Source organism: Gloeophyllum trabeum (assembly GCF_000344685.1).
Source record: "Gloeophyllum trabeum ATCC 11539 unplaced genomic scaffold GLOTRscaffold_00002, whole genome shotgun sequence".
Taxonomy (NCBI): Eukaryota; Fungi; Basidiomycota; class Agaricomycetes; order Gloeophyllales; family Gloeophyllaceae; genus Gloeophyllum; species Gloeophyllum trabeum.
In genome coordinates this window covers 2,562,429-2,580,479 of record NW_006920411.1, presented here as the reverse complement: position 1 = coordinate 2,580,479, position 18,051 = coordinate 2,562,429, and the positions used below count along the sequence as shown (strand labels likewise).

The 18,051-nt window shown below is 52.7% G+C and overlaps 8 protein-coding genes across 8 annotated transcripts; 3 read left to right on the top strand and 5 right to left on the bottom strand.

Moving 5' to 3' along the window:
* Positions 1 to 198: 198 nt before the first annotated feature.
* Positions 199 to 936, bottom strand: GLOTRDRAFT_33524 (GTP cyclohydrolase I; the record flags this gene model as incomplete). Its single annotated transcript, XM_007863516.1, has 4 exons — positions 199 to 328; positions 386 to 558; positions 627 to 736; positions 804 to 936. 4 exons carry the CDS (start codon positions 934 to 936, stop codon positions 199 to 201), a joined length of 546 nt encoding a protein of 181 aa, XP_007861707.1.
* A 1,169-nt stretch (positions 937 to 2,105) lies between these two features.
* GLOTRDRAFT_103645 (P-loop containing nucleoside triphosphate hydrolase protein) lies at positions 2,106 to 4,686 on the top strand (the record flags this gene model as incomplete). The annotated part of the gene is made up of 10 exons (XM_007864391.1): positions 2,106 to 2,378; positions 2,436 to 2,542; positions 2,612 to 3,236; positions 3,305 to 3,552; positions 3,610 to 3,698; positions 3,761 to 3,778; positions 3,836 to 4,212; positions 4,269 to 4,346; positions 4,395 to 4,550; positions 4,606 to 4,686. The coding sequence occupies 10 exons, from the start codon at positions 2,106 to 2,108 to the stop codon at positions 4,684 to 4,686; spliced, it is 2,052 nt and encodes a 683-aa protein (XP_007862582.1).
* A 4,110-nt stretch (positions 4,687 to 8,796) lies between these two features.
* Positions 8,797 to 9,136, bottom strand: GLOTRDRAFT_109799 (uncharacterized protein; the record flags this gene model as incomplete). The annotated part of the gene is made up of 1 exon (XM_007864390.1): positions 8,797 to 9,136. A coding segment is annotated over one exon (181 nt), but the record flags the coding sequence as incomplete, so codon positions are not given.
* A 2,287-nt stretch (positions 9,137 to 11,423) lies between these two features.
* On the bottom strand, positions 11,424 to 11,813 carry GLOTRDRAFT_34627 (uncharacterized protein; the record flags this gene model as incomplete). Its single annotated transcript, XM_007863584.1, has 1 exon — positions 11,424 to 11,813. One exon carries the CDS (start codon positions 11,811 to 11,813, stop codon positions 11,424 to 11,426), a length of 390 nt encoding a protein of 129 aa, XP_007861775.1.
* A 1,659-nt stretch (positions 11,814 to 13,472) lies between these two features.
* GLOTRDRAFT_20980 (kinase-like protein) lies at positions 13,473 to 14,024 on the top strand (the record flags this gene model as incomplete). The annotated part of the gene is made up of 1 exon (XM_007863440.1): positions 13,473 to 14,024. A coding segment is annotated over one exon (552 nt), but the record flags the coding sequence as incomplete, so codon positions are not given.
* Positions 14,025 to 14,235: 211 nt separating this feature from the next.
* Positions 14,236 to 14,625, bottom strand: GLOTRDRAFT_35074 (uncharacterized protein; the record flags this gene model as incomplete). Its single annotated transcript, XM_007863611.1, has 1 exon — positions 14,236 to 14,625. One exon carries the CDS (start codon positions 14,623 to 14,625, stop codon positions 14,236 to 14,238), a length of 390 nt encoding a protein of 129 aa, XP_007861802.1.
* Positions 14,626 to 15,943: 1,318 nt separating this feature from the next.
* On the top strand, positions 15,944 to 16,537 carry GLOTRDRAFT_55846 (uncharacterized protein). The gene is made up of 2 exons (XM_007863723.1): positions 15,944 to 16,373; positions 16,431 to 16,537. The coding sequence occupies exons 1-2, from the start codon at positions 15,968 to 15,970 to the stop codon at positions 16,523 to 16,525; spliced, it is 501 nt and encodes a 166-aa protein (XP_007861914.1). The 5' UTR covers positions 15,944 to 15,967; the 3' UTR covers positions 16,526 to 16,537.
* Positions 16,538 to 16,669: 132 nt separating this feature from the next.
* On the bottom strand, positions 16,670 to 17,998 carry GLOTRDRAFT_109798 (nucleic acid-binding protein). The gene is made up of 6 exons (XM_007864389.1): positions 17,870 to 17,998; positions 17,697 to 17,809; positions 17,586 to 17,638; positions 17,348 to 17,533; positions 16,922 to 17,292; positions 16,670 to 16,862 (listed from the first exon to the last, which is right to left on the bottom strand). Exons 1-5 carry the CDS (start codon positions 17,921 to 17,923, stop codon positions 17,237 to 17,239), a joined length of 462 nt encoding a protein of 153 aa, XP_007862580.1. The 5' UTR covers positions 17,924 to 17,998; the 3' UTR covers positions 16,670 to 16,862; positions 16,922 to 17,236.
* Positions 17,999 to 18,051: the final 53 nt, after the last annotated feature.

Below are 18,051 nucleotides of genomic sequence, written 5' to 3'. Positions count from 1 at the left end.
TATCATAATTCCCGTTGTACATGAATATATCCAGTAATGTAATACTAATGCTACAAATGTTGAGTTTGTTGCTATATGAGTGACAAAGATGCGGCCGCCGTGTTGAAGGTTAAAAGAATAAAGATAAATGCGCAAAGACTGAATGCGAGTTGAATCGGAGGTTTGAGGTAAACGAGGGTGAAGCGTGGCTTTTAGAGTTCATCTGCTCTTTATCAAAGTCAGAAACTCTTCCCTCGTCTTCTGTTGCGTCCGGAAGCAGCCGAGCATACATGAAGTGACAGTTATCGATCCCGGCTTCTGCACGCCACGCATTGTCATGCACAGGTGCCTGTATGATGAGCGAATCAGAAGGACGTTTAATCAATGCTAATACTGCTGGACCCACGTTGCTTCCATGACAACAGCCACACCGCGAGGCTTTATTGCTTCCTGCACAGCGATGGCAATCTGCTTCGTCAGACGCTCCTGGACTTGGAGGCGACGACTGAACGTTTCCGCGATGCGCGCAAGTTTAGACAGGCCTAGAACCAACTGATTTGGGATATAGGCTATCGCAATCTATTGGAGTCAAGTTCACTCGGTCAGGAGAAACGTAAATAGCAAAGCCGCGGCGCAGAGGTACTCACTTTACCCATGAAGGGGACCAGATGGTGCTCACAAAGACTGGCAACGTCAATGTCTCGCACGATGACCATCTCATCGTGGTCTTCGGCGAATACCGCGTCGTTTATGACATCTGTTCGGGCGGTCATTTCTCAGTAAGGCTAAATACTGCGACAGATGGATGGAGACTTGAGAGGCACCTGCCAAACGTTCTTCGTACCCGCGCGTCATCCACATAATCGCCTGGGCATACCGTTCTGGCGTCCGCGCGAGCCCTTCCCTGTCCGGATCTTCCCCTATGCATTCCAGGATTGTCCGGACTGCGTCTGCCATCTTCCTTTCCCGAGCAGCCCGCTCGGCCTGCGTTGCATTTAAACGCAGGACGGTGGATTTCGCTTACGACAAATGGCGGAGGCTATGTCAGGTGAAAGTATATACCGGATAGTTGACAGCGACTCTCACCAGGCCAGCCCAATCCGTGCGGGTCGGGTAATGGGCTATCTCTGAGACCAGAGCCAGGCGTTAGGGGCGTAGATGCACCTGAAGTGGGACGAAAGCCGTATCCCTCTCGCAGACGATAATTCACGGGCCCACGGGGAGATTCCGCTGGGAGAGCACGGGCATCAACATTACTGTGTCCATCACCGGCCCCATCAAGGCGTGCGGCGTCTCGGTCGTCGCCACGCTCATCAGACACGCCGGAAGATGTGCGGGGGTCGTTTTCGGGATCCGCGAGCTGCAGACGCCGGAGACCGTCGTAGAGCATGGCGCTGTGGGCGAAATCGTGGTGGGATGGAGAGGCAGCGTCGCTGTGGGAGGTCGTATTTGACTCGGACGCCATGGCTGACGGTCGTCTCACACACCGAGGAGCGGATATAAAAAATATCGAGCGTATTTACGGCAGGGGCCGATGAGACTGAGAGAGTCGTGGTACTGCAGAAGAGGCCCACAGCGGCGGTGAGAGCACGTGCGCCGTCCCAGAAAGGCAGGAGTACCTTCCTAAAGCAGGGTGCGGTAAGTAGGCCATCTCCGCGCCACCTCCTGTGCATCCTGTGCCTCAGAACATTGTGTCCTTTTACGGAGATGTGAATGGGGGCGTATTAAATCTGTGGATGATGTTTGTCGGCTGTGCTGCTGCGTTTCGAGATTGTATCCTTCAGCTCATCCGACACATCCTATTTCCGGTGTCTCCACGCGGTATGTTGCGTCCTGTCCGTGTCGGGACGCTCATACCATATATCGTCCGTCGGGGCGAATGAATCCAGCCGGATCTCGCTTTCTATGTCCTGCCTTGTGAACAATAACAGGTTTTATGACGTGGAGCGCAATACCTTTGGGGTGGCCCGCTTTTTTTCTTTTAAGGCGGTGTACGAGCTTTTACGAGTCTTCTCCCGACTACTTAAGCTCTCCCGATGAACTTGCGCCTCTGGTTCCTCCGACTCGTCCTCCAGAGCCCCTTCCACCACCTCCTGCCGCCCTCTGCTAGCTTGGATCCGCCGCCAATGCTGTCTCAGGGCTCTACCTTTGATGCCTGGCTGGCTTCCAGAGCTGTCCCAGGTTCAAAGGGCCTCCTGCTGACCCCCGGAGGTCGGAGGCAACTGTCGTTTCGGAATGCCATGCTCGCTTTCGAGATTGCACAAGAGGCCGCACCCAAGGTCCTCAGAATGGTCTGGGGACGCCACCGACTTCGCGCTGTCATCTTGCTTTCTCTGAATTTAGCCCGAGGTGTCTTCCCCGCGTTAAGGGGCTATTCCCAGGCTCTAATCATTAATGAGGTAATGTCCGTGATCTGCTTTTCGAGAATTCATCCATCAACAAAGAAATGTCCACAGATACAGACTGCCTTTTCTACTGGCCGTTTCGATATGAAACAGTTGCCTTGGCTCCTCGCAAGAGAGTTTACCCGAATGACTTGCGAAAGCGCCTTGGATTCGCTCATGTGAGCACTTGTCCACATGTGCATGACAAGTTATTAACTGCTAATCCTGATCTTCATTTCATGAATCAGTAATTCAACAGAGCGAGTGGTCTACAATTCGGCTCGTCTGGAAGTAGAGTATAGACAAATGCAGTTGCAGCTGCAGCTCGACATTCCCACCCTCTCCGACCCTTTGGTGCGCGATGTCGTGCACGAATCTGATCTTTTTGTCCGCTCCTTTGCCCAGTCTGGCGCCGGCGGATTTGGGCTCTTATCGCCCCTGGATGTCGTGCGCCTACTGACTCTCATCTGCGAGGTCGTTTCCCATGTGTTCATCATATATTCTCTGGCACGGACGTCGCCGAGCCACTCATTCATCTTGCTGATCACTGCGGTAATTGTCTTGTTCCCCCACATTGTCTCATGGCTACGTATGTGTTCTCGGCCTGACAATGACGACGCGTACAACCCCCAAGAAGCGGCTGCGGCGGCGAAGCTGGAGAAGATGCGGAATCTGGCTTACAGCGAGACGCACCGACGGGAAATCCTCGCATGGGACTTGGCTCCGTGGATATTGCGCTGCTGGGACAATGCTCGCAGGACTATGCTCGGCCTGGAACAGATGGACTCGGATCTTTTCAAGGAGTTCAGCTTTGCGGCGCTCTTTGCACAATTGCAGCTCAGCCTTGCCGACATTCTGGCAGTCTCACAGAATGTATGTCCATCACAGTCTCAGTGTTCAGGCGAGTTTCGTTCATGTATGAATAACATGTTTCAATGTAGATACCGTTGCTGCTAATGCTGCAGAGCTCCGGAGGGTCCCTCGGCTCTGTGGCGTTATACCGCAATTCCGTTCAAGGGTTGGTTTATACTATTCGAGAGTTCCTCTCGACCTTCAGGATGCTTGCACAGAGTGTGTTCCTGATGGGAGCATTCTCCGCCGCCATGGATATCCGACCGCGGCTGAGGCCTGCAAAATGTATGCAAGTCCCATATCGCTCCCTCAAGAAGGGCATGAGAATCGAGGCAAGGCAGGTGAATCTCGCCGTTTAGTACGCTAAATTAGACTGAACTCCAGTGTGAACAAGAAATTTATGCTACACGTACCCTGGATGTGTGGAACCGGCTCTCAAAGGTGTCAGCTTCAAACTCGAGCCCGGCGAACGGCTGGCTATAGGTATGTACGCGTGTCCTCTTGACAATGTAGCGTATATTTCCTAACATGCGGTCAATACACAGTGGGGCACAATGGATCTGGTTAGCATGGCATATACCCCATAGCCTCCGTCGACTGACTTTTGCTGACGGTAATAGGTAAATCGACACTTGCCCAAATCCTCACCCGTATCCTCGACTTCGACTCGGGCGAGCTGCTCGTGAATGATGTGGATATCCGACGCTACTGTCCAAACGAGTACCACCGCCACATATCCAGTATATTCCAGGGCTTTTCCAAATTTAACGCGTCTGTCGCGAAGAACGTCGGGGTAGGTTACATAGGGAATGTCGATAATCACGGGGAGATTCACCGAGCGGTCAAAATGGCCGGCGCGAGCCATATTGTTGACTCTCTACCCCGAGGGTTGAAGACGAGACTTGATGCGAGCGGGTCGGACTCGGCTTATCCGCAGTTGTCGGGGTGGCAGGCGTACCCTTCATCAAAGATGAATCACGGACTATCCGGAGGAGAGGTACGTTTCAGATGATATGCCTGTCGGCGCAGATGGATACTAACTCCCGTTTCTAGTGGCAGCATATCGCATTGTCTAGAGCGTTCATGAGAGCGGACCGGCCGGAGGTTAACCTGCTTGTGTTAGATGAACCAGTGTGTGAGACGTTACGAATCGTGACAGGCTACTGACGTATAGCCCAGACATCCTCCCTGGATGCTCACGCGCAAAACAGGACTTTCGACGCTGTGGAGAAGATCTCCTCTGGTCCTCATGGGCGGACGAAAACCGTTATTTTCATCACGCACCGGCTATGCACGGCCCGCAGGGCAGATAAAATAGCTTACATGCAGAATGGGGTCAGCTATTTCCACTCTCTGCTGTTGATAGCTGCTGATCATCGCTGTCTCGTAGACTATTGTAGAGTTTGGCACTCACCAAGAACTTTTAGACCGAAAAGGTGCCTACGCCGCCCTCCACTACGCATCGATCTAGACTGTCCATCTAGGCATGTTCTTATTGTACACCCATACACTGTATACTGCATTCGTTCATATTGTACTGTATTGTTCTATAATTTACTATAGATTAGAGTAGTTGGAGACAATCTCATATCGGCGCAGCGTGATTGGTGAAGTTCAACAAGCCTTCTTGCAGGACGGCATCGACTAATGGACTAGAAGACCCTGCAAGCGCAGACAAGCTCGCCAGGTTGTCTGGGGATCCGTATGTGCCGACAATGAGTCCCATGTCTTTGATGCCTTGTATCAACGAAGGAACACGGGTCTGTGGAAAGTAACCGGTTACGTGATGGTAAAGAACGATCATGCACTAGCACTTACTAGTAACTGTGCATCAAGGCATATACCCAGTAGGTTATTGGCCTTAGCGAATTCTACGGCAGAGCCGAGATTAGATAAACGGCGATCATCTGCATCGTGCATCGTCAACGTCGTAGGACTTGCTTGATTCCCTGCCTGCCCGCATTGGGAAACGAAGAACACAGGATCTTCCGTGCTCCGTCAGCGAACGTACTCCTTTTGCCACCAGGTACTCACAGTTAGGCTGCTTCCAATTCAGGGACGAGCAAACGTCTGGCGACGAAGACATGAATACAAACCTCCGCCGGTCGAAAGGATTCTCCGCCATAGAGGAAGTGTGGTAGATTGTCCGCAGTACGCTGTCAACGGCTTCGTTCAAATCTATCCGATGACGGAGGGAATTCTGCTTCCGTATGATAGCCGGTGGATACGCTATGTCGATGCTCAAACCAAACCCGAAAGGCAACACCTATGTAGGGTAAGACAAAGACGTGTAGACCCTTGAGAGACAAACCTGCATCAAGGTCCCCAATGAACACATATGTTGGCGGAGGAGTTTCCAATCTTGCGTAGTCGCTACATTATCATACGTGTCGAGAGACCTATTCAGGCGCCTTGCCAAGACCTCAAATTGGGCTAAGGTGAGGTCCGATACCCCTAAATCGTAGTCTTGCACGGGAAGCCGCCAATTATCGTAGACTACAGGGTGCAGATCTCGCGTCACTTGTACGGTTACGTGTATGTGTTGGCCGGTGACGGACGACGTCGTGGAGGTATGACCTCCGTGCGCGATTGCAGACCGTATTGAAGGGGATGTTTGCGTTGACCCAGGCGGGCGGGACGGGGATGCCTGTAATCCGGGTTTTGGAGAGAAAGGGGGTGGCGCGGATGGCACCAATGATTTCCAATACGTCTCTATCGCCCCACCGATCTCCAGCTGGACACCTCTGAACGGCTTGATGATGTTCACCTCGAAAGATATCTGGAAATTGGTTAAAACATGCTTAAGATACTTGAAGGAACATGATTACCTCTCCAATCACTTGTAGACGGTGATCAAGCATTGGTAACATGAAAGGCTGCGTGTTCTCTACCTGACTGAGAGCAAATGGCAATGCCACAGCTCGGGCAATAGTCTTGTTACCGAAATTCGGGCAGATGGAGAACTCGAGTCGTAATGCGTCAATCGAGGGAATCTGGAACGTGAATACTTCCATCTCCTCCATCTTAACTGGCAAAGCCAGGCTAAATGGTGCAGTGGTAGCATCCGTGGCAGAGGTCATGACAAGCTTCAAGAAGGAAGATGCGAGAGCGTGCCGGTCCTTGGGCTGAGCTCCATTGAGACGAGGGTCCAGTCGAACAGCTATACTCGGCTGACGGGAATACTCGCTATATCTGGAAAAGAAATGGCCAACCGAAACCTGGACCAAGCAGTTCTTGTCCAGATAATTGTGGCCGTAGACACGATAGGGCATAATCGGAGGGGGTAAGGAGAGTGACGGAATCATGTCTATGTCCATATCCATTGGCTGAGACCGTCCTGAAGAGGGAGGGGATCGTCCTAAGTAAATCTGCGCCTCCAGGCTAATTGGCAGCCTTGTAGCAGCTTCCAGCAACCGGTCCACACAGTCTCGGTATCCATACCAAGCAGCGTAATGGACGGCCATATTTCCTGACTCGTCGAGATGATCCACGCAAGCGCCGGCACCCAAGAGAACCTCCACGCATGTTCTATGACCATAGCGGGCAGCATGGAATAGAGGGGTCCACTCACTGTACTTGTCTGGAGTGTCCCAGCCGTCGAAGCTTAGAAGCTCATGAACGACAGCGGCATGACCCGCTCTGGCCGCGAGATGTATGGGGTATTCGCCGTTGGTATTAGGTAGGCTTTCCGCGCCGTGCTGGAGCAGCAATAGTACAATCTCGACATATCCCGACTGGGCAGCCAGCGACAACGGCATCAAGTCACCCTGAGCCTCCGACGGCTTGATTTGAACCTGGCCTATGTCCAACAGTGCACGCACGCAGTCAACGTTTCCACTAAGAATGGCATACACAAGCGGACTATAATTGTCCATGTCCATGAGGACCGGGGATAGCCCCGCATTCAAGAGGCGACGGCAGACTTCTGCATGACCATTCATGCAGGCATAATGCAGAGCGGACCGCCCGTAGAGATCCGTTTTGTCCCGCTCTACGCCGTGACCTAGGCATATATCCACTAGGCGTAATATGCCAGCTATAGCGACTTCGTGAAGGCAGGTCCTTCCATTGATGTCGTCGACGAACTGGAAGTCGAAAGGATTTGTTGTGCTCGACATTATGAGGTCAGCAAAGTCAGGCGGCGCATCAATGACAGCTTTCCATAAGATACGGGTCACGTTCGTCTTCCCCGTTTGCTGCTGGGACAGCGTGTCTGAGTAGTGGACGATTTCCCTTATAGCTTCTGTGTCAGCATTCGCAACAGCTTGACGCAGGTTGCTTTCAAGGTCGCGAAATGGGCCTAGGCCAGGGGTGCCCTCGATTGAGAGCTGATGAGTGAATACGATGTCGTCAACAGCGGGTCGTTCCACCTTCAGCCCCGTGGATAAGTCTGTTATATCGAGCAGACAGGCGGCGACCGTGTCCGACATTTCAGATATTAACTAAAGCAATGGACGTGAGTCACGTTTACGCAGCAAACTATGGCCAAGGCGGACCTGTCGGTTGAAAACGGGCTGAACGTCGACTTGGCGAGCCAGGTATAATTCCTTCGTACTCGACTTGGATCGCTTATCCCATTTCTTGAGGATTTTTCGGAAGCCTGTAGCGTTCATCTCGATAAATTGCTGGAGAGCACCGCATTCGCATGAGTGAAAAGGTGGACAGCCGAGATTCTATACCTGCAGCTTCCCGAGGTCTCGCTCCAGAAGGCGGAAGCCTTCCTGAACAGCTATCCATTCGACGTGATTTTGGATGTTATCATCGTCAGTGTCGGGCAAGACGCGCATTGCGGCGGCCCTTCGCTTCGCTAGGAGGGTTTCCAGTCTGAGCTTAAGTTCCGCTTCCTTTTGCAAATAAAAGGCGTTGATCTGCGGTCATCGCTTAGCTTTGAGAGTCGTCACGAGAGTGAGAGGCTCCAACCTTTTCCAATTCTCGCTCGAGTTTGAAGAAAAAGGCTGCCTTGTGAGCTTGGAAGTCCGGACTCCTATCTTCGTCGAGCCCCAGTGACGAGATAATAGTGGGCGCTGCATACTCGGTAGTACCGACATGTCCGGATGCCTGGGGGCCTATGGGGGACTGTATGTCGGGTGCAGAAGCTGTCCGATGGAATAGATCTGTTGGGCGGACAGACGACGCAACCGTTGCTGTCGGCGCTGGGGTATCATGCGTCTTCGATGTTAGGAGGGAAATGATCTTCTTGAGGGCCTTATAATCCAAATAGTAGGCGGACCAGCCTGGTATCTGGTTAGCCTGGATCTGCTTGCCAAACTTCGGAGCCTTTAGTCCAATCCGACGCCCAAAGTATCGACTACGACACCAACCTTCATCGCTGTCGACGTCGACTAAGCGTGAGCGAGGGGGAAAGGGTCTTGGAAGGCGAATATTGAAGAGGAAATACGGCGGTGCATGAAGGTATGTAAACAGAGAAGGCCAAGGGGATTCTTGACATGTCCTAATGCGGCTCTGGCCATCGAGATCTCCTCGGAACGACGCACGTGCCCAGAAAGGCAACCGTTGTAAATTGGTTGTAAATGGACCGCTTCTCTAAACGAAAAACGAAATCGTTGTGTCCAGGCAGCCCTCGAAGGCGAGAGGAGTGATATCTCATCTTTAACTCATAGTATATGGCCAGCTTGTGCAGCGAAAGCTATATCAGATACCGCGACAGCGCTACGCTCGAAACAGCCTGGGCTGGACGTTCACGAACGTGCGTGCTAACTATATCACCCCCGAGGGATCATCAGACCAGCACTTTCCTCAACTCCCATAACCGCGCCGGAAGAAGCGTAACCGGACACCTGCCCTCCTTTTGTACCTGTTCGTACGCGCAACGATAGCAGAAAACATACCCCGACGGCAAGGCAGTTGCATTCGCAATTGCCCCCTTGCAAAGAGGGCATTGCCCGTACTGCGTGCCGTCGACAGCAATTCCCTTCGGATGTGGTGGGAGGAGCTTCGGAGGCGGAACAGGGGGACCGAGGGGAGAGGCCATGAGTGACCGGGCCGGAGACGACGGCGAATACCACCATTCGAGGAACTTGACGAAGAATATCGCCATAGGCAGGGCGACCTTCAGTGAGTCAAGTAGAAGTCGCGGTGACGTGAGGAGAAGCCTTCGGATCAGGGCAAACATGCTTTTTGGACGTGCTGCTGAGCTGCTGGCCTTCTGAGCAGCAAGCGCTGCTTCCCGCTGGATCAAGGGCGTCAGTCGGACGCATGTGCCGAGCGGAGATCATCCTTACATAGTCATCCGCACCCAGTCGACGAAGATCAACACCTATCCAGGATAGCCATGGCCGGTAGAATGGTGTCCGGTCGAAGAGGTATGCCACATCGAAGACGAGCAGCCATAACTCCCAGGTCATGTTTAACCAGGGATATGCCGCTTTAAAGGCTCTCCGACATTGGCCCTTAAAGCTCTGCTTCTCTCATAGGTCAGACACTCTTGTCTGGAGTGGAAAGCACAGACCTGGTCCGTCAGGGCGCGAATCTGCCGGCTATTGGCATTCTCATCCAAAACCTCCGGATCGATGCCTCCCCCGAGGTCTTCATAGTAGTCCTGCGCTTTCGAGCGAAGATATGGTACACCTATCTGAACCAAGTTGTATTAAGGTAGTACGGCGATGTATATTACACTGTAGTGTACGCACAAGGAAGACTAAAGACCTCCATATTTCCCGGCCACGCAACCTCTCCTCCTCGAGAATGCCCCCAATTGCTGCCTTAGCCCTCTCCGGCTCTATCAACGGCCTTCGTCTGCGCTTAAGGCCATAGAAATTCTCGGCAAACGAGGCGTCTACAGCAAGACAGGTCATGTCAGTGGAGATGAGAGACGAGTCCCTGCTTACTGTGTGCACGAAGATAATGCCGCTCCACGACCAGCATGATCAGAGCGTAGAACTCTTCATGACGGTTCACTATTCGTATAAGATACCTTGGATAACGCTGGGCAAAGACCTGCACTTCTCTTATTAGACTATTACAGTCTTGCATTGAAGAGAGCACTCCTGCTTACCGACAACACATATTTGAGAGCTGGCTGGAGGAGATCTCGGAGTTGTTCTTGAGCAACGAGTTCGAAAAGAGAAGGTTTGAGAGAGTCTCCGCCGACGTTGTTAAAGAACTCCATTTCCTCTGACGCCGCCGTCAACAGCAAGCTTTGACGCGCTTTGGGCTGCAGGAGACTGAGGAGTGCTGCAGGCGTCTGATGCGGGGCAGATATCACATGACACCAGCGCGGGAGTGTGGCTACGGCAAATGCCAGGATAGTGGGCGGCTATGGGTCCTCAAATACGCACCTATCAGTCTGGTCCTACCCTCACGGTTGTCCCCTGAAAGCTGCGAGAGCTGATCTCCTGCCGTCCCCCATCTAAAGCGGTAGCTGCTTGGACTCCTCCAATCTGCCCATCGGCTTACAGCTGATAGACGCACTTGAAATTCCTGCTGTACAAGGTGCTCCAAAGCCAAACAACCTACTTATTCGAGGGCACTCGAGCGCATAAGCGCCCAGCTTACCCCGACAAAAGTGGTGTGCGACTGCGGTGCGTTCCTCTCCTTCTGCATCAGGCGATTTTGACTGGCAGGCGCCACAGCAGTAAAAATACGAGGCCCGTCTATCGTTCTGCAATCAGCTGTGACAGGTGTCCGCTGGCTCAAATCCGCACTGGCATCGTCTGGTTGGCAGTTGCGAGTCCTGTGTGCTATAGAATCTCTTCTTAAGCGACGGCATCACTGGATGCACCCTGCGCTGCGCTCTAATCGCGAGCCAGATCTGTTGGTTCTCACAAAACGTGAATTTAAGCATGCTCGACGGACCGCGGTTGACCTCCAAGCGCTGATATCCCTGTGCCGAGTGCGTACAGATATTGGGATTGAAGTCACGATCATCTGGTTTACCTTAAACGTCAAATCTCCGAGAATAAGATTCACCCTTGAGGAAGGGCGGTAAGCTTGGCATTAGGTGAGCTGGATGTGGTAGGAGGCAAGGTCTATGCAGATCTGTCCATGGGCGATGCAGTGTGGCTCATTCTCGCCCACGAAATGGTTTGACGCCGACAAGGAGGTCAGTGCTATCTCATTCGTGAACGGGGGTGCGTCATTCTGAAGTATGTGAAGGGTGAATTCTAGGTTTAGTCTCCGATGAATACAATGAAGATGATGATACAAGCCTACTAGGCAAAGCGAGCCACGTCACTACAACGGCCACATCTACTTCGCGCTCTTAGCCAGCAGATCCTGCAATTCTTTCTGACTATACGCATTCACGCCGAAACCGGCGGCTTTGGCAGAGCTGAGGGCGGCGACGACCCAGTTCTGGCAGTTCCAGGAGGTGCTGTTCTTGGTGACCGGCACAGCCAACACAGTCTTCTGGAAACCTGGTCGGTGGCCTTCTGCGATCTGGCCTACTTCGACTTTGCCCAAGTAGGCTGACGACTTGTCGGTCTGGATGTCTTCGGGAGGCTTGACTTCGTAGGTTTGCGTGGAGCCGCTGACCTGATAGGCCGTGAAAAGCTGTCCATCCTTGGGGACGAGAATAGCCCAATGCCTTGCACCCTTGAGTTGGGGGAGACCGTAGTGTGCGACATAGACGGTAGGCATATTGGTCAATAAATTTTGTGTTGACTGATAGGCTCTATAGACCAAGGAGAGATTTCGTTAGTCTCGAGTTAGGAGACACTGTAAAGACATGTACCAGGTGAGTAGGGATTGCTGGAGTGTATGCTGAATCGTAGATAGTTTACCTCTTCTTATGTATCCCATGCATGGACAATGCCACAGTGGCCGCAGATATGTGAGCGAGAGCCTCTTACTCGAGTTTCGTGAACTGGCCCCGCATCACAAAGGAGACCGCGACGATTTGGGATGCTTTCTTACCGTTCTGGGATCAAGGGATCTGTGGCAGGCTTGGCGGCTACTTTCCCAAGTGAAAGGACAACAAATTCTCTTTTATGGGATGAAGGACGCGGTAGCAAGGGCACTCGAACGTAGCCCACGAATATCTTAGCGAGAGCTTTTCTGCTCGCATTTCGGCCGCTTGCCACATTCACAAATGAACGCGGCGGCGATCCGCGACGCTTTGTTACCATTATATGCCCGAGCGGTCTAATAGCCGTATAGCTCTGGTGTCGCACTGCTGATGCTTCTCTAGGTGCGAATAAATCAAGATATTTCTTGTGGGTAGCATGGAGGACGCGGTAGCAAGGGCAACGGATCAAATATATGAACGTGACCTAAGGACCGCGCTGGCTTGGTACGAAGGGGTAACCGCAGTCCCCATTGTTTAATCCGCCAGACCCATGCGGAGATGAACTGGGCAGTCTTTGTCTTCGATGCTTAGACTTGGGCGTCAGGATGTCTTCCACCGCTTCCCATGGGCAAACCTTCTCCAGTGCAAAATTCTGATAACCTGATGTTTGTATTTATCGATACATACTGATCACGCGAAGGTCAGAAAATTCGGTTTCTCTTGTTTTGACCGCTGGTCCGAATTCAGAGCGGATGGGGATGGAAGTGCAGTTCAACCGGTAGAAAAGAAGGACGAGCGCTGTAACCTGAGATACCCCGCTTGAAGAAGTAGGGAATGAATGAAATGATCCGAGTCGCCCACGTTGTGTAAGAACTTCAGGGGAGATGGCCACTCGCTTGGAATGTGGCAAGTGTATTAATCTCGTCTGCCTCAACGCGGCATCACGTGACGAATGCGTGGAGTCATTGTCCGGGTTATGGGCGCATATGGGTCCTTGAATACGCCACACGAAGTATAGACGCTCCTCCGAATTGTGCAAGCTTGATTGTTCTAGTTCTACCGTGAGCGACATGCCTTGATGCACTCTACTAGCTGACATTCCTCAACATATAGGAACTCCCAAGAGACAATACCAGCAATAACCGGACTGCTGGTTGTACTTATAGCGCCACACGGTACCACCGAACATCAATTCTAGTACTGAGGATCTCGTACTATGCATCCAGATGTTGCGCACGCATAAGTCTGTAAGGCTATCTCTCATTGCTTTGTTACTCGCTCTGTTCACTGACATCGTCTTGGACTGCTAGTTCCGCCTAGGGAACCTCAATCTCAACATCTCGGCTTTGCTGCGGCTTGAGATCGGCTTTGTCTGTCTGCTCACTCGAATTTTCAGCACGTCACTGTTGGAGCGGTACTCCCGCTGGATGTACTCCACGCCTCCTCGAAGTCGTGTCTATCGACTCTCCCGGCACACCGTGTTGAAGACAGGCTGGTTCATTCGTTCACTGGAAGCTGACACGATGCGCTTTATCGCGAGCAACACCAGTATTCCCGTTCCCACTGTCTTTAGGCACTGGAGCGTCTCACCTCGGGATGATGCGATCCTCATGGAGTGGCTTGACGACACGTATACCCTCCAAGACCGATGGACATTCTTGACTGAGGAGGACAAGCTAAAAATCGCTCGACAAATTAGAGCTTCTGTGGATCAACTCAGGGGACTGCGTCAGCCTGACACTATTCAAGGCATGATCTGCCCCATTGACCCCTCACAAAAAGTGTACGATGAGCGAGTCAAAGGTCAACCTTGCGGGCCTTTTGAGTCGGAACGCGCTTTCAATGAATACCGGCTCAGTCTATTGGATCACTTTCTGTGGGAACCAGGAGCTCAGAAAGACATTGAGAACATCAGGACCCACGTCAGGGAGGACCACCGTATCGTGTTTACGCATGGTGACATTGGCAAGCGTAATATCTTGGTCGACGAGCACAACAGTGTAGTCGCCATTATTGACTGGGAGATGGCTGGCTGGATGCCTGAATATTGGGAGTGGATCAAGATCGTCCACGGCCGGTGGGAGGATGAAGAATGGTTGGCGCTTGCGCGCGAGATGGTTCCCCCCTACGACGCTGAAATGGAGGTGGATGACCAGTACCTCATTGTTAACGGCGGTGCACCATTCTAGGGTATGCCAGGAACAGATCGCAATCGATATTAGCATAAACTCCGCATACATGGAAGGCAAGAAGAGCGTGGAGAACGGGTCAAGTCTACTTGGTCGCTTCCGCCAGCCGACCTTGGAGCTCCTGCAGACTATAGGCAGCGATGCCCAAGCCGGCCGCTTTCGCTGCGCTCAGAACCTCAATGACCCAATTCTGGCAGTTCCAGGATACGCTCCCCCTTGTAACGGGATTAGCCAATGCTATCCGCTCGAAAGCCTGCCGCTGGTTTTCTTCAATGCGGCCCACTTCGACCATCCCCATGTAGGTATTCGACGTCTCAGGCCTCGACTCTTCAGGCGGCTTGACTTCGTATGTGTGGGTAGAGCCAGTGATTTGATAGGCAATGAAGTCCTTGGGGCCGCTGGAAACGAGGATTGCCCAATGCTTTGCCCCTTTGAGCAGCGGGTGACCGTAGTGAGCGATGTAGACAGCGGGCATATTGGAACGGCAAACTCTACAGTCAGTGAAGACTTTTTGTCAGCCTTGAATTATCTTGATGGACCACAGCAACGAACTTACCGCGGAAAGGGGTCGATAGGGCTTGCGATGCGTCCAGTGCTGATAGTTCTTATAAAGCCTATGGGTTAGTTAGGATCAACAATGGATGCGACAGGCCACAGGGGCAGCGGCTTCTTGGCTGGGCCTTCTCTTCCTGCTTTATTCGGTTGAAGCATCTCAATAGGATACCTAGGCTACCAGTGAGGGGTCCCCCAATACCGCAGCGGGTTCTGCTGTGACGTCTGCACATGCCGCCAGGCAGATGTAGACGCAAATACCTTTGTAGGATGTAGGACATGGTAACGGGGACAAGGGAGATATAGAAGAAGTCTCATCAGTTTGCCTCTGGCGGTTTCAATGGTCTGCCAAGTCACGGTGCTTGCATAGAACCAACTATAGAACAGCGTCCCAATGAGTTGTACAGACATGCGGTATGAACGGTATAAAGACAGGTTAGGTACAGCTTGAGCTGTTGAGTATGATCTCCCGAGAGCCCGGCTGCCCTGTAAAATTTCATCGGGGGAGTACTCTTGTGCCAACACGTCCCCGCATGCAGTCGCTACTGGTACATGCTACAGACGACATCTCGATACCAATGTTGTCAATCCCTTAGATAACTACGCTGGTTTGGTGCGCCCTGCGACCGAGCCCCTTAGTGATTGGCTCAAGACTCAATGAATGGGATAATAGACGGATCAGAGGTGTTTATCCGAGGAAACCGAGGAGGAGGATGCATTGATGGGCTGTTGTGGACTTTGTGGCAGTTTGTGGATCAGGATTCGCACGCTCCTAATCAGCACCGCAGAAATAGACCGCCACCCAAGTCCGCGAACATCAATTCTACGATGTCTCCGTTCTGTCTGTCATTGAGATGGGATGATAATGGAACTGCGAGAAGACCCACTGGCAGGAACAGGACCTGAATGCTAGCTGCGTGTTCGGCGAGCCCAGGAGCGTGTTTGTTCCCGGTACATCACGTCAGCTCTTTTGTCCGACAAAAACGTGTCCGGTTCTCCTCTACCTCTCAATTGAGTCGTCGATCCTTGAGGCGTTGCGACTTAGACTCGGCTCGTGGTTAAGCCCTGCACGCTGCTTTCATGTCCGGGCCTTTCTAGTCTTGTCTCTTGTCCATTGTGTCTGTTCACTCTCCTCGTGTCGTGGGGCATCCTCTTCATCCTTGGACTATACAAACACTCTTCATCTACTTTCAATCTTGCATTGTTCATCTCACGTTCAGCGGACAGTGTACAAGATGTCTATACTAACAGGATTCCAATCGCCGATGCCGACGTCGGACGCAGAGATCGCCCAGCAAGTGCTACACGATGAGTCCCTCTACCGCTTCCCTTCCTTCAATGCCAACGACGCCGTCACCCTCGGACTATCTCTGCGCAAGCGCTTTCGTGCGTCGCGGAGACACGCAAAGGGCAAGGGGCTGGTCATTTCCATTCAGACGATTGCTGGACACACCCTGTTCGCGTGCACGGTCGGGGACTTGGGCGGGAATAGCGGGGTGGGGGACGTCAGTCTGGAGAGCTGGACGGTGCTGGAGGGGATGATGAATGTGGTGAAGAGGACGGGGCATTCGAGTTATTATGTTGAGAAGGGGATTGGGGCCTTAGGGAAGGCTGGTCAGCAGCCGCCGAATCCAAATCAGAATTTGCAGCGAGAATTCCTTTGCGGAGGAGGTGGGTGCTGCCCTTTTGCATCGAATTAACCGGCGCTCATCTCTTGGCCCCTTCCAGCTTTTCCGATATGGTTGGAGGTAATAGAGCACATGTTTGTTTCTCCGTCTGTGCGGTCGACTCACCTGCCCAGAATGCACAATGTTGTCCAATAGCGATCGTTGCCTGCTTCTCCGGCTCGAGCATAGACGACCACAATGTGCGCATCCCCCGTCCCCGCTCTATCCTTTATATGCCGCTGACCTACCCTCCATTAGCTGGTCGTAGCGGGCGTCCGGGACTACATCAACAAGATGTTCCGTAACGGGCCGCCACCACCGCCTGCAAGCTCCTCGATGCCGACGGGGGCGACGATGCCCATCCCTCACGTAGTACATACCTACGACCACAGCTCAGAATACATGTAACTCACATGACCCTGCACTAAAGGCTCAGCAAGAGACCGTGAAGCCGGTGCCGACGCCTTATCCGGGGGCGGGAGATGCAAGCACGGTATGTTCATGCTCATCACTTGAAAGCGTAGGAACTGGATGCTGAGTGCGGGCGTGCAGACGTGGCTGCTCAGGCATGCTGCTCCAAGCGAGTCGGAGTCGCCTCATACGGAGACTCCGATGCTGAGGCACCAAGGGAACTTCAATGGCCATGAACATGCTTGATGCTTCGTGTGCGTGCTGGTGTATATAGGATGTAAGAGGTGTACATATCGGAAGGCTTCGATGGACTGGCATGGCGCTTGCGCTTGTACGTTGTCACACATCAGAAGCGAGATGGGATATTAGAAGCTAGTGTAGTTGTTACAGTAAAACACAGGTCGAAGCAGATACCAAAAATATAAAGCACGGCAAGGTCCCAGTGACTTCACTCAATCACTGTTCGCCCGAGTCTGATTTCTGAGGTGGCGGACTCAGGACCCTCACAGACTCTGTGCGAGCAGTTAGCAACGCTGGTGACCGTGTATTACGAGCGGTGAGACGCACCATGTCTGAGGAAGATCTGGCGCTGTCCCTGCGGCGAGTCCGGGTCGGCGGTGGGGTCGGGCTGACGAAGCTCGAAGTTGGCTTCGACATACACGCGTGAGCCTTTCGTGAGGTTCTTGAGGTAGCTGTTAGAAGAGGGGTGGAAGGAGAAGATGGTGTGCCATGTCGTCCCTGCCTCTCGGCGGGCTATTCATCCCTGTCAGACCCTTCATAATGATCAGGAGTAGATGGTACGCACTGCCGTCGGGGTTCGGGGGAGGAGGGGGGTAGTTGGTCGTCGCGACGGTGTACCTAGAGCAAAGTGCAGATAAGGTGCGCGCGTCACGCTAGCAAAGGCTGCAACGCGTACGCTACGTATTCCTGGTCACTCTTCGTGCGGCGGACTTCTGGGTCCTTGCCCAGACGGCCGATTAGGATGAGCTTGGAAAGATCAGCCGACGCAACGCGCGAAGTAGAAAACGCCTGGAGTTTGTAGCATGACCGTCAGCAAACGCAAGCACGACTTCAAATGAGATGGCTCACGCGAGTGCTGCTTCGCAGAACGCAGGCGTGGCGCGCAGCGTTGAACATGTTCATTCAACGAGGACGTAAACGAGTAAACTTCGCTGAGCGTCGTACTCAACGATCGACCAGAGCCAGGCTATTTCTGGCTCGTGTGGCGTCACACCTTGTCACATCGCGTCCACTGGGCCTTGGTGCTTCAA